Below are 16,133 nucleotides of genomic sequence, written 5' to 3' on the forward strand. Positions count from 1 at the left end.
TATGAATAAGGGATATCAAGGTAGGGAAAAGGAAGATGCCGCATAAAAGTTATGATAAACGGAGACCATTGGAAACTTGGACAAGAGCAAAATTGTTGAAAGCTTCTACTGCCAACACCGCCCCCCGCCCCCGCCAACACATGCGCATGCACACACACACACACACACACACACACACACACACACTTTCTACAAAAGAATACAGCCTTGGGAATTTAGATGCTACCCTATAGAGAGGGCAAGGAAGAGAAAATCTGGACTTTATATCTGAAATGACCAAGAAAGTCAGATACAATTGAGTTCATCCAGAATAAAGATGATATTTTTCTGCCACTAAGCAGAACAGCAGCCCAAACAGTGTTATTTAAAACTCAAGTGACATTGCACCTGAACTCTGAAATATGTGCTGAAAATGTCACATCACCACCCATTGTGTGGCCCTCAGGAATTCAAGAGCAAGGAAACAAACAAAAACACCAATAATTTATTCCATGGTTAGGAATTTCACAGTGTATTTTACTCACTGGAAATGGAACCACCCCCATCCTTGCACTACATTTATACTTTGATATGTTTTTAACTCTTTGCAAGTTTGTAGGACCAAACTATGTGTGAAAAGTGAGGATAGAATGGGTGCAATGAATTTCAGTCTATGAACACAATATCTTATGTTGTTCGGGGCAGTTACAGAGTCTATGTCGTCACATACATTAACTCACTGAATCATGACAATTGCTCCATGAGGTAGGCATTATTGAATTTACAGGTGAAGTACCTGAGATTCTGAGGTTAAGTAACACGTCCAAGGAAATACAGCTCATGACAAAACTGGGACTCAAACACAGGCCCCCAGATTCACATAATTTATATGTATATCACATGATATAAATAGAAACTAGCTTATAGTCACCTCACAAGGGGAGAGAAAAATTAGGCCGTTAAGCATGTCTCTCCAATGTTCCCCTTGAAATAGCTTGGAAACTGACTTCTTGACCTATGGATCTAAGCAGATGCTGGTGATTATATCACTTTTGTAAAATTAAACTTCAAAATAATATCTACCTTCTTTTTTTTCAAAATTTTCCCAGTTTTGTAAATTATGATCAACACAAAGTTTAACCATATAAAGATATATCACAGGGAAAGAACCTTCACTAGATTCTCTTGCTCATCTCATCCATTCAAAGTTGAATACTTGAATATTCTGACCTTAATCTAATGAGCAATAATGTTCAACCCAGTATATGGCAGGTATAGAATTGTTAAAATTTCACACGAACTTTTAAACAAGAAAGCAGATAATTACTAATAAATATTCTGGATAATATAATTTTCTTATTGATGGGACAGAAGTGGCTCAAACTTTATAAATTAGATGTATCATAGTTGAATCCTAACTATTTCAGAAATAGGTTAATTGAAATTCAGATACACATAAAAAACATTTTAGTACATCCTTAATATTAAAATGCTATTTTATGACCAAATGCCTTTTAGGTCTTGATTGATCTTACAGCCTTAATTTCCATGGAGTAAACAGAGAATTTTTCCTTATAAGTAAAGCCTCGTTGTTCAGAAAACAGAATTTTTATTCATCTGATAATACAGTGGTGAAATGTTAAGACAGCACAACTTTGTGACTAAATGGAATAAATTTGATCACACAATGAAAAAACAAAAGAAATCAACACAAGAAAGAATGATGTATTTGAGAACATTTTTAATAAATAATGTGACAAAATTACTTTTCTGATTATTGGTTTTCAGTATGCAAAATTATGGCTAAAAATAAGAGGTTTCTTACATGAACATAATGAAAACATTAATCACATGGATTGTTCCCTTAGTACTGCACACCCTTTCTATGTAACTTTCAAATTATCTAAGTGAACACATTTAGTTTTTGGTGAACACCAGCTTTTTCTGTGTGGTTCAGTTTTGTTTGGCTTTGTTTTCCAGTGGGGTCAGGCCTGATACCTGTGTATGAATAAATGTACATTTTTTTCTTCAAATAGCACCAATTATCAAGTCAATGAAATTCATATAACGACAAAAAAGGATCATAAAAATCTACAGTCAGAGGGCATCATTTGGCAATTCAAAGCAAGTAATGCCTCTCTTTGAGCTTATAAGAAAATCTTATAAGTTTCAACATTGGCCACAACAAACTTAAACCTTTTTTTTTTTCTTTAGGTCCAGGAAAAGTAAGAACCATTGGGTTCATGGCCCACAATAAAGTATGCACGTTACTTCACCACCTGTCATCATTCAAATATTCCAAATACAAACATAGAGCATTAACAAAACAGGTTAAAAACGCTTCTCAACACTTTTTTCAATAAGACAAAAAAGGTTAATAGTTACAATGGTTTACAAATAAAGTTTAGTGATTGTGCTTTTAAAACCAAAAAAAAAAAAAAAAAAAAAAAGATTAAAAACAGTGCATTACAAAAACAAAAATCAAACTTCCTTAAGTGGCACTTCTGAAAGTTGAACTGACACTACCAGAAGAAATTTAGGCCAGTTAAGATAGGGATGTCCTTATTCAATTGGTCATTAAAAACATCCATTGGTTTGTAATATGCATTAATAATTGCATTCGATTGAAAAATAGAACAAGGTTTTTTGCTAGGCTTACTTATGACAATGACTAGACAACCAGAGATCCAACTGGCTTATCCCTACTTATCCAAAAGTATATTTCCAGTAAGAATATACTTCCATGATTGAAATGAAGACAAAATAAAGTACCACCAGGGGTTGCAAAGAGTATATATTTACAATGTTTCTACCCCATTCAAATTGACTTGTGGTTGTTCTGCATGTATTCTATTTTATTTTCTCCCAGCAGAGGGTGGTATGAAAGACTGACTTTAAAATCATGTGAAAATGAAATATGTTTTAATTTGCAGTAGCAGTTGGTTATAGAAAGATTATATCTTGAGAGCCCTTGCCATGAGGTTGATTAGTCAATTTTGTATCTTTGATCAATACTTTGCTATAAAATTGGCTTGATATAGAAGCAGTGCAATGCCATATCTCAGGGGCAAAATGCAAACGAACTGTTTTGTTCTCTCTTGCTGGCTGATGACTGAAGCAAGAAGTCAAGTACTTCCCTTGCTAGAAGTAAAGTGTAATGGTTTGTTCCAACAGCGAGGGGAATAGGGAAGTTCTTCATAGGGATAAGGATCAAACAACAACAATAAAACTCCAATAAAATTTTTAAAAATGGTATTCCAATAAGAGGAATAAAAATGACAATTTTTACACTCTGATTGCACTGAACATTGTATCTGGCGTCATGTGTCATCAGACAAGAGGCATCTTGAGAGATACTTTTCACATTGGATCGCACAAGCCTCTCTGGTTGTCTTCAGCTTTCAGTTTCCTGTAAGAGATAAGTTTTTGGTAAATTTCAAAATCAGTCTTATAGTCTTATATTTATATGGATGTATATGTTTTTATCCTTATAATTTGCGTTTCTTCCTTCACTCCCTGGCATATGTTAAAAAGTGCTCATGGCAACTAATTTCATTTGTCTTTATAGCTGGTTTTGATAGAAGATCCAGTAGTTCTCTACAAGCACCAAACTGTGTTCTACAGAATGTTGCAGTATTGGGGTATGTGGGGCAGGAGCGAGAGGGGCAGCAGAAGGTGGATTTCTCTACTTACCCCGTCCCCAACTCAACATTATAGCTCAAATTTTATTGGTTTAAGTATTAGAGTTATTTTTGGTAACTTTTTGTCCCCCAGAAAAGTTCTTCTCCTTAAAAAGACAAGCACAACTTATAAAACAGCTTCTCATCACAACAACTGCAAGAAGAAAATCTTCTTATTCCAAAATTCAAAATCAAAATGTTTTGGGTATTATAGGAAATTCAATTAGATATTATGCTTTAAAATTTTTCATCTTCTATTCTTAAAAGTTTAAGATGAACGTTCATTTAACAATCTACTTGGGTTTAAATATATTTGTAAGAAGAGAAATTTGTCCTCAACTTGTTTATTATTATTATTAAATGGAGGAAACATGGTCTTAAAAGTTGGTTTGTTTTGACTTACTGCCAATTCTATCTTGTATTGCTATCTATAAATTCCAACAAAGGAGTATATATTTGACTCAAAGAGTGTTCTCTTCTGGGAAGGTTAATGTCAAGGATCATGTTCTCATTGGCAGAAGAATTAAGGTGGAAGATAGTTGGTCCAATCAGTTAGATTAACCCCAGTGATTACTAGGGCGGCAGATAACACAGGCTAAGCACTCTCATTTACATCCTTATAACTCTGTCACCTTACTGGTTTTTACAACCTACTACAATACAGTACTACACAATATATTATCTAGAGAAATAGTTCTTATTTCCTAGCAACATGTTTGCCATATAAACTTCTTATATGAATATCTGCAGATGAACATGACCTCTAGATCCAAAAAGAAACCATTATCACCATTTAAAACATTGGAATGCATTTCAAGAAAATCATTAAATTCACAGAAGTTTAGTCTCTGGTATCACTAACATTGGCATTTGTGGTAAAACAGAAACATTTCTGTGGCCTGATACATATTTCTAAATTTGAGGCTGATTTAATAACTAGCATAATGCTGAGAAACTTGGAGAAAATTATAGATACCTCTAATTCTTCATTATTATCTTCTCCTCTTTCATATCCTCCAAGAACCTGCATTTCTGCAATATTTCTTCGACCTACATTTGCTTGTTCTCTTTGTCTGCTTCCTGATCCTCTTGATGACATTGAGCTTGAAGAACTAGGATCTCTGGGATTGTTTGATGTTGGAAAAGTAGGTCTACAGTAAGGTAGAATATCCTCTGTGTAATGAAATATAGTAAGTGCATATGAACACCATTATGCATTTTCATTGTATAATGTATCATCACTTATGTCTGTAATTTTGAATGGGGAAGCACCAGTGTTTTTGAGGAGTAAGTGAGGATATTTTATAACAATAATTGAAAAGCAGCATTGTCATGAAAATGAAAATAACAAGTCTTGTCTTCCTGGTAGTGGTTGGCATTCAGGTTGGTTTCACTCACAAGCTCCTGACTACCTCAAACTCACTTGGGACCAAATTCATTAAAAGAGGTAAACCAAACCTAGAATCAGACAGAGCTTCCAGTTCTCTCCTTCACTATGTGATATCCAATTATTTTAGGCCTTAGTTTCCACTTTTCTAAAAAAAGTATTAATAATATGTATACCCAGAGGAGCCCCTAGTGTTGCTGTAAAAACAGAGGAGATAATGAAATCTCTATGCAAATTATGAAAGATCATTTTCAGGCACTGATAAAAACAAAGCCCAGTTTCCTCAAACTACCAAAACAGAATCAAGCCCAGGTTCACTTTCCAGACAGCCTCCATCTTAACATTGTATTTACATTGTGGAACCTTGAATCTCAGAAGTTTGCCACATTGCTAGCTCAAAACACAAGCCACTCTAATTAAACACCATCTTCTGAATTTCTATCTTCTTACTGCTTTAAATTTGGTGCTGCTTGTATTGATGCCTCCACCAGTTGCTCACTTCTCTCTAAAGCCTGTTCCCTCCACTCTTTGGACACCAAACACATGAAAAACCAACTCTTCTATATTCATTTCCCCTCCCCCTCCAAATGCTTCTACTGTCCACGCTGCCTGAATGCAATCTGATTTCCCCTGAGGTTTCCACACAAGCTCTCTCCAGTAGAATGAGGAAGGTTTGCCTCTTATCCCAACTAGCACCAGTTCGAAGTCAATACTCCCTGACCTTTGCACAAAACATTCTCTTCCTGGGAAGGTCAACCACTCTACTAATGTCACCTGTTTAGTCCTCCTTGATGGCACCTTTCTCCATCCATTCTACTCATTACAACTTCTACCCATCATCCAGGTTCTGACTTGCTGGGGTCTCACAGTCCATGAAGAACACTGTTCCTGCATCCTTGCCTCATAGCACTTGCACTCCTGTGACCTGCATCTTCTGTCCCTGTTTTACCAATCTTCTTCTCTCCATTGACTGTAATTTTTGTCAATCTACAATATAAAATCTGTCTTTTGCTAAAAACTTTCCTGTTAAGCCTGTGCTCTACATGAAACAATAGCTTCTTTCTGTCCTTAATGCTCAACAAAGCTTCTTGAATTTAGACTCAATAGTGGTAGATGCAACTCCCATTTACTCTGGATCGCACTGAAATCTATGCATGCCCACATTACCACTATGAAAGAGAAAACTCACTGTTGACTTTGAAAATGCTAATCATGTTTCAGCCCTTATGTCTCTGGACTTCTCGCTGCCTTCATCTGGAAACCACTATCAATTTAAACATCACTATTCCCAGCTTCTAGTTCTCTTCCTTCCTGGACAGTTTTCTGTGGGCTCTTCCTATAGAGTGCCTCATACATGTTGATGCCCTGCAAATTTCTACTTTTACCCTAGTGTATACATATACATTTTTCTCCCACTCACTCTGGGTAATTTCATCCATTCTCACAAATTGTAACCTTTTCTAGAATGTAACTGTCACGGGGGCAGGTATTTCTCTGGGTTTTGTGTTTTGATATACTCTCAACTTGACATATAACAGGTCATTGATAAATAGTTTTGAGTGAATGAGTGGATTTAATTACTATTTTATTATGATAAATCATTAATTTATATTTCCAATTTTTGAATTATGTTGAATACTTCCTCTTAAGCGTCCCTCAAACTCACTATGTCTAACATTGACTTCATCATGTCCACTCCTTTCTTCTCTTCTGGATTCTCTAATATAGTTAATGACAACACTAATTATTAAGAAAACAAACACAGAAAACTGAAATTATTTTAGAGTGTTCCCTGCCTTCCAACAACCTTCCGGCACTCTTTCAATGTACCTTTTCCACACATTCAAATGTACACAGGTGAGCCTGACTTTTAACACAAAAAAATGTTAATGTTGAATTTTCCCACTCACTCATCTCTGTTCCTATCGCCTGGTTTATATTCGCCACATCTCTTGTCCAGGTGTTGCAGATATCTTCCAATAGATCTCTGTGCCTTGAGCTATTCCTCTCTAAAACATATTCACTCAGCTGCCTTCTTATAGGAACTACAGGCACTCTATGACTTAAACTTACATTTACCTCAAGAGCTTCCTCTTTGACCACATTTACTATTTAGTCACACTGAATTTATAATCTTCTTAATGTACCTCAAAGCTTTTCATGCTGAGTTTCTCTGCCAGAACAATCTATTCACTCTTCTTACTCAAGTAAAACTCCACCCACCCCGGTCACTCAGCTTATGTGTTATTTCCACCAGGAAAGATCAAGAAGTCGTTTTCTACCTCACGTCCCCACAAGACTGGGCTAACTGTCCCTTCTCTGGACTCTCAAGTATCACAGCATCATAAACGTTATACCAAATATGAATTTGTCTGTGAATCTACAGATAACCTGTCTCCAACTCTGACTGTAAGCTTCTTGAGGTCAAGGTTCATACTTACACATAAATCTCAAGACCAGTACAATGCTTTATACCACAGTGGATGTTTGATATATGTAGAAATAAATTGAACTAATTGAGGTAAATGTCAGCAAAACAATCAGTCATTCAAGTCTAGAAGACCACTCTCTTTAATTAAAAAATGACCATTCATTACACATGTAAATCAGGGTGCCTCTTTCATTTTAAATAATGTCAACTGAATTATGAAGGTGAAAATTATAGCAATGCATAGAAACAATCATTTAATGACACATATACACAGAGTTATGGTTCAAATCAGAATTTGGGAAAGCAAGACATAAAATAATAATCTGGTCAGTGTAACTCAGTGCTCTCCATGAAATAGGGTCCCTTGTTTCTAGATTAATAGTTCCAGCAATAGTTCTTTAGTTAGAAATATTTTTATAACACAAAGGACAACTTATTAAAAGTCTAAAGATTGATAAAATAATTCCATCTCTTTGTTCTAATTCTGTATACACCAATATCTTTCCAGGTTTGTAAGTTGTTTTTTTTTTTCCCTGAAAAATCCCACCTGCTTTGGAGGAAGCTTACTTGTAGCAGCAAATTGGTTTATACTTTCAGGCCACATATAAACTTCATAATTTATGTCATGACATTGTATTTGTAAGTCACTACTTGGAGTATAGAATAGATCAAAGAGTCAGAGTCAGATCACATTTTGCTTAACTGATAACAAGCAAGCTAAGTTTTTCAAACTTTGGATTGTGGTAATAACACCAAGTACTTTGTGCTCATATAGTGGGGGTGTCCACCCCCACTCATCACTTTGTTGCTGAGTACATGCCTAGATTAGGAGTTCAGGCTTCCTGCCACATAAGAGAGTGAAACTGACTCCCATTTTGAAAGGACATTGCTAATGACCAGGTGCCCATAATAAAAAGAATGAGAGTTTGATGTCTAATTTTATCACAACATATCTATTAAAATACAGCAGTAGTTGTACAGGCTTCTCAGATTCATTACCCTACCACTCTTTTCTGACTATGACCAATCTTCCCTTTATTATATTTCTTTCTCCTAAATGGTTTCTTTTCCTTAGTATCTAATAATGCTCAAATACACTATCCTAAAGCATTTCTACAAATTCTGCCTTCCTGGCAAACTTGTTCCCAACCTCTTCTCTTCCCAGCCTTCTGAAAAGGGCTCATCACCTCCTTTCACAATGTCCATTTACTTTACAACTCCTTAGAGTCTGGCATCTATTCTGACTACTCTACTAAAAACAGTTCTAATACCACCCACAAATAACATATTGCAAAATCCTTAGGCATTCTCTCCCCATCCCCCACCTCCTGTTGACATCCAACTTTCAGTTCTGTGTGGCATTTTAGATTTCTTCCTGTCTTAAAATTTCCTCCTCCATTCTTTCTAGGACACTATTTTCTCTGGCTTAGAGATCTTGATTATTTTATATCTCTGGGTGGATCCATCTTAGTTTCCACTATAGAAAGTCATTCTTGTGCCTAGTCTTTAAATATAATCACTGCTGATTATTGGTGCATTGAAACTGGCTCACACGTTCTCAGCAAAAGAAGAGTAACCAAGTCTTCCCAACTCCACATTCACTGACTTCATATTAGCAGCTTGAAACCAGCTGTCTTGGGAGTAACTACCCAACAGAAGTATGTAAATGGGCACAAATTAGGATTTTGCTCTGCTTTCCTCCCAGAGAATTGATTGCTCAGCTTTAACCGATATATCACTGTTGATAATTTAGCCTTTGTAATTCACACAATTTTACTCTGTGTTGCTGTTTCTAAAATCCACTCTCTACTCACAACCTTTCCCCCTGATCTTTAAACTCAGTTGTCTAAAGTCTTATTGATTTTCTTCATATCTGTGTTCTTGTCAACACCTTAATCCATTCAACATTGAAAATATTTTCCCTTAGAAATCTTTTCTGTTTTTTCTTACATTGGTTAGTACAATTATATTCCACTAGTCAGCAGGGCCATCTAATTAACATTTGAGTAACTTCTGCTTTACTCCATAGTTTCAGTCTATTTTTCTACTTTCGATTAGTCACCAATTCCTACTGGCTCTATCTCTGACATGCCAGTGGAGGCTGTTCTCTCCTTGATTTCCCCACATACCTATTTTAATTCAGTGTTTTCCTATTTTATACCTAGATATTTTACAGTGACCTGATACTTTCATCTACTAGATTCCAGTCTCTTCCTTCACTATCGAGTGCTGCCAATTCTTTTTCTAAAAATCTGATTCTGTCATTTCTTGCTCAAAATTCTTTGCTGGCTCACCACTGATTATATCATAAACCTCACAGTCTAGAGTCATATTCCCAGCCTTGCCAATCTGGCCCAACCACCTCTCTAGTTTTATCTTTCATTATCTGTGCCAGGCCCGAAGCAACCTATTCTGTGGTCAAACTGGAAATTAAAGTTCCCCAAACATAGGTTTTTACACTTACATGTTTTTTCTCCATTTATTTCCTTTATCTGCTATCCCCTTCTCCCTGTTTAACCTGTTGAAATCATGCTTTCCCTTAAAACCCAATTCAAATGACACCTCTCCAAGGAAGTCTTATATAATGTTACAAATTTAATTTAATTATATTAAAATTATTTGAGTACATGCTTGTCTCCTCCATTAGAGACCAAATTTCTAAATCTTATCCATTTTCATATGGCTCACGAGAACCTAACAGTGTAACTTACAAAATATATGTTCAATCTATATTTATTTGTTGTATGAATAAATCGGTACCTTGGATGAGATGAGTCTTTGCTGGTGGAAGGTCACGTTTTGCTGCCTTGTTTCCTCGTCCTTTCCCATCATTTTGCTGTTCCTGTGCTTCTCTGGTATCACCTGGATTTGTTCTCATATCTGCAACTTGTCTTCCATCCAATACTTCTCTCCCCTTGTAGCTGCCTACTTTTCTATCTGATGATCTGTCTGTTCTTGCTTCTATAGAAGGTAGTTTGGGTGCCATTACAGGTCGTACCTCCAGCTGTGCCTTGGATTGGACAGTGGGTGACTTTATAGCAGGTGGTGGCACCGGAGGAGGTGGAAGATCTAGAAAGAAAAATTTAAAATACTGTAAAAGTCTACCACTTACACTTAAATGTTAGTATTACCATTGGATTCACACAAAATTGTGAGGTAATACATCTTAAATGAACTGGAACATTTGAAGGCAACAAAGGAACAAGAAGATCAACAATTTCAATCTATCCTCGTTGTTATATGGCACAAAAATAGTGAATCATAGAGCTGGGACTTAAAGATTACCTAGTCTTGGGATAGCTAATATGGGCATATGTGCTCAAACTCTCTCTCCCCCAACCATGACAGACCTTCTTAATTGATTTCAGCGAAATGTTCCTGGTCCCAAATGCATACCCTTACTCTTCAGACAACCACTTCAAATTGATTGAGGTTGGCACTTGAGTTGAGACGTATTTGCCATCTCTAATCTAGCCTATATCCCTTCTCATTCTGTAAAAAGGGTAACTTGAACACACAGACCTTAAGTTTTCAACCTCAAATCTAGATGTGATCAGAGCTAGGACCAATACCCTTAGATTCTTAATTTCTGGTTCAGTATTCTTTATATTATTACATTCTATTTTGTATTTATAATCTACCATCCATTGATGGGATTGCTGCACTTTGTATCTGCACCCAGAGGTTTTAAACCAGCTAATCTCTGGTATAAATGTAAGTTAATTTCATCTACCTATCACTTTATACACACTTTATGCACACATTTTTATATAATTCAAAGTCTTATAGACATACCTAACAATACAAGTAGGTAAAAATTTGATATGTAGAAAATTTACATTCTTTAAGGGGTGCTACCTTTGCCCCCATGTACATTTTAGGGAACAGAAATAGATATCCTAATAATAGTTGGAAAGTTAGAAGAATATGAAGAGATTCTAGTTTTAGGTTGTTCTGCCTTTAGCATGGAAAGGTTTGAATCCAATTTGTAATAGCTCAGGTAAGTAATGATAGAGGATGTAACTGCATTGGTGGCTGTTCAGATGAAGAAATGTATTTGAGAAAGGTTAAGAAAGAAAAATCAATATCATTTAATGATCAATGGAATCTAGCAGGGAAGGGACAGGACAGAATCTAAAATGACATTTACGATTTTCACCATAGTTGACTAGGTGGATGACAGAAACTTCACTGAAGATAAGGAAGGAGGGGATGAGAAAGAGATGGCCCACAGAGGAAGAGGAGGAGTTCAGTTTTACAAAAGTGAAAAGGAGGAGACTTTGAAGTACCTAGATAGAGATGTTCAACAGGTTTTTGTACATAGAATCTGAGTTTCAAGAGAGGTCAAGACCAGAGATACAGAGATTTGGTAGTTATCAGCATGGCTTTTTCAATCATGACTTCAGAAATGGTAATGTTTTCAGATTTGAAGAGGAATACCTAAATGACAGAATAAATTAACTAAAAAGTGTTTATAAAACATGTATTAAATGCTTAGTATTAAAAAAATCAACATTCTAAACAAAAAATATGCATTTACATTCTACAAATAAATCAAAAGTACATAAGAACTTGAAAGTACAACCCCTCGTATATCTCCATCTCCATTTCAAATACTCAATATTGATTATGTGGAAGTAATCAGTTTGCATATGTTTGTATAGATCATTCCAGAAATTATTTAGACACACAAATCAGGCATATTTGTGTTGCATAATTCCATGGAGCATCATTCACATCAGGGACTATATAAATTGGCCACATCTTGGTGGTACAGTGCCAGTCTACTCACCCCTATGTGGTGGCAAAAAGTACCACGTGAAAATATGTAGCCTTTCTCTCTTATTGACATAAGGAGAACTGCATTTTTTTCACCTGTGTAGTTGTATACATTTCCCTATGTGTACATACAGCTCTACCTCTTTTTTTGAAAACTTCGTATAATCCTCTCTTTTATGAGTATATCATTATTTATTTAGCCAATCTGTACAGAGGAATATTTAGGTTGTTTCCGTATGTTTTACCATTACTGAACAATGTTCTGTTGACTATCATTTACATATGCCAGCATGAGAAATTCTTGAATATTAAAATATTCTTAGAAATATTAAAATATTCTTAGAAATTCTTAATATAATAGCAAATTAAGAGTTCTAGGACACAATCAGTGTTTCTTATTCTCATATTTTTTTAAAAAGAATTAATTTTATCTCTAAAGTAACTTTTTTCTTAACTAATATTATTTTGACATTACATGCTAAAACAAGGCATTGGAATTCACTGTATTGGTTTCTGAAAACAGAAATTTTGAGGTACCATCTTCCTACCAGCTATTTTACTTAGGACTCCATTATTAAAAGTGGTCTGTCCATCTTTTACCTGCATTTTGTTGTTGTTGTTAGTTCTCATGGCTCATTATGTCCTAGTTTCATATAAATAGCCTCTAAACATTACCTAAAATGGTGGCCAGAGAAAAGCCAATGTACTAACTTTCTCCTGATTCTACTAAATAACATTTTTTTTTGTCTTACAACATATATTACCAGTGCCATTGTGACTGATTTTCCTCTTCACTACTTTAATGGATTTAAAAAAAAAATGATACTTAAAAAAAAAAGGTACCATCATGAGAGTCCTCCCTCATCTGCTACTTGTTTAGCAAAAATAACCAAAAAGAGAGAGCTAAAAAATCGACTGTCCTTAGTGGCTCAAAGCCAAGAGACCCAAGGCAGAGTGGTTCTATGTTCAGACTGAGCCTGGGACTGGCAATGAAAGAAGGAGAAAAGTCTAATTGAGAGCATACCTGGCAGCAGATGGAGTGAGTGCCTGCAGGCTCATTTCTGCACCATCTCCTTGCTACACATTTAAACCCCAAATTGCAAACACAGACTATCAAGCTGGCACAAAGTAACTGCCACTATCATCAAATCATAAAATGTCTGGGCTCCTCAGATACCAAAGCTAATGATTACCACTATTATAAGATCATACAAAATCTTGGGAATACAGGACTCTCGAGACACAATCTACTTCCAGAAGCTCTATGACACAGGTAGAAAATGAGAAGAGAACCCAATGGTAATTTTAAGAGTTCTAACTTCCTATATATGATCGCTTCTGTATCTAATTGACAATGAGAGGTAAATGCTTGCAGGTTTTGCTTCTTATACAAATCGGTTACCAAATAAAAATTTTCAGGTATTATAAAATGATTATTGAGTCAAAGCAGGGATTATTATAGTATGAACAACTTCATGTTTCACAAAATGATAAATAGTACTTTCACCCAGTTCATACCAAGAGTAACAAACAGGATCATGGGCATGTTATATGTATGTACAGACTCTTTATATAATCATATAAACATCATTCTTTCTGTAATACTTTCCAAATACCAACATAATGTATATAAAGTAATATGCAAAGCATGTGCATGTAGACAGTTCTGCCAGCATTAACTCGCTATGGAGATCAAACACTCTATTTACTTAACCGCTTAAAGTCCCAAGACCTTGTAATTAATGATAAATCAAGTCAAAATAACATCATTCCAAAGAGGGTGGTGAATTTATAATTTATGAAAAGTAGGGCTAGAGAAATAATGTAGATTTGGTTTTTAAATCAAGTATGTAAATGCATCGAAAGGGTTGAAAAGAGGGGGTGGGAAGAATCTATTAGAAGGTCCTAGAAATGCACTTATGCTTGGCTTTAACTTGCAAAGACTCTGACTGATAAATATTCATATATTTTAATCCTACCCTTCATCTGGGTTAAACCTGTACGCAGCAAATATGAAATAAGTAAATAGATTCTGCCTGTCATTGTGACTATAGCATACAGTACTCTGTTGTGCACTGAGTACTCCCTGGGTCTCTAAGAGGTGTAGTATTTACATACAGAGTAAGGTACGGTCACAGTGCCATGTGCCATCAGGAGGCTCAAGGGCTACTATAGGCTGAATTGTGTCCCCTCAAAATTCACATGTTTAAATCTTAACCCCTTGTGCCTCAGATCGAGACTGTATTTGGAGACAGGATCTTTAAAGAGGTAAAGTAAAATGAGGTCCTTGGGGTGGGTCTTAATTCAATCTAACTGGTTTCCTTATAAGAAGAGGAGATTAGGACACACACAGAGATTGAAGGAAGACTGACTAAATACACAAGGGGACAATGGCCATCTACAAGCCAAGGAGAGAGGCCTCAGAAGAAACCACCCTTGTTGACACCTTGATCTTGGACTTTTAGTCTCCAAAGTTGTGAGAAAATAAACTTTCATCATTTAAGTCACTGGCTTATAGCACTTTGTTATGTCAGCCCTAGAAACTAATATAGCTGTTGACAGACAAGGATCATAGTAAACTACTCTTCATCAGCTCAGACACAGTCACTCTTTAGCCTTCTATATATAGTTTACATAAGTTCTACGAAGCAAGTACATAATTTGAAGCATATTTTACAAAGTAAAGACACTACAAACTCAAGACTGATATATTATACTATATTCTGAAAATAGTTAACAAAGGAATTCTATTGATAGTCATCAAACTCATCCATCATAGTTAAGATTTTAATCATCAAAAAACAAAAATTAAAAAAAAACCCTCCATGTCTTACGAATATGTTTAATGCATATTTAAAAAAAAATAATGTTTATTTTTGAGAGAGAGAGAGAGAGACACATAATCAGAAGCAGGCTCCAGGCTCTGAGCTGTCAACACAGAGCCTGATGCGGGTCTTGAACCCACAAACCGGGAAGATTATGACCCGAGCCAAAGACTGATGCTTAACCAACTGAGCCACCCATGTGCCTCTTGTTTAATGCACATTTTAACAATTGGCAACTCTAAATTCTTTCTTTTCCCCTCCCCTTTCTCTTTCTTAATAAATTGTACAAATTGTGTCTGCCACTGAGTTTCTTCATGAAATAGTCTATGATTTTTTCTTCAAACAATGCAGTATAGTATTTTGAGAAAATAATTTCTGAGAAAATGACTTTGGTTTCCATGTCATAGCCACTGCTAACAAGACTATGTGCATTTCTCTTATTTGATGCATAAAAAAGTATTTGCATTTACTTGATTTTACTTAATCAATATGTATTGTGGGATATGCATAAAGTAACACACATATTTTGGTATTTTTTTCTTCATCAAATCAGAAAGTGTCCAGAATTAAACTCAAGACTTTTTGGTACAATAAACATAACTAAGAGACAGATGGTTATCAAAATGCTGAAAGGAAGTTAAAGCTAAAATTGTAAAAATAACTTTAGTCATATCTCCTCATTTTATCTATTTTTATGACTTTGGGAAAATAATTATTGGCTTCCACAAGACTTTAGATCCATGATAATTTTGCATAATCACTTCTGTGAAATAAACAATGAAAAATCCAAATAACATTTCAAATTAATGTTTTGGCTTTAACCATTTCAATGTATTTCTTTGGTATTCTAAAATTAACTTTGAAAAAATAACTTAGGTGTTTCATCATTCAGTTTAACAGTTACTATTCCGGGATGAGTTAGAATTCATATTTAATTATTAAGCACATTGAAAAAAGTACTGCAGAATGCGGGACAATAAATACAGATCACAATTTTCAAGCATAGTGTAGTTCGTAACTGTGTTACCATGCCCTTTAACTTGGCATGTTCA

At 35.3% G+C, this 16,133-nt stretch overlaps 1 protein-coding gene across 8 annotated transcripts in view; it reads right to left on the reverse strand.

Annotated features, from left to right (window-relative positions):
* Positions 1-1,698: 1,698 nt before the first annotated feature.
* ROBO1 (roundabout guidance receptor 1) overlaps positions 1,699-16,133 on the reverse strand; it is a 1,123,873-nt gene continuing 1,109,438 nt past the window's right edge. For all 8 annotated transcript variants that reach the window (XM_078452893.2, XM_078452898.2, XM_078452894.2 and 5 more), the window contains 3 exons: positions 10,238-10,546; positions 4,636-4,832; positions 1,699-3,388 (listed from right to left, as the gene is read on the reverse strand). In XM_078452893.2, the coding sequence (XP_078309019.1) occupies positions 3,374-3,388; positions 4,636-4,832; positions 10,238-10,546 (521 nt within the window). In that variant the 3' untranslated portion in view covers positions 1,699-3,373. The remainder of the gene's footprint in view (positions 3,389-4,635; positions 4,833-10,237; positions 10,547-16,133) is intronic.

This window comes from Panthera onca, chromosome C2, assembly GCF_046562875.1.
Source record: "Panthera onca isolate mPanOnc1 chromosome C2, mPanOnc1 haplotype 2, whole genome shotgun sequence".
Lineage (NCBI taxonomy): Eukaryota > Metazoa > Chordata > Mammalia > Carnivora > Felidae > Panthera > Panthera onca.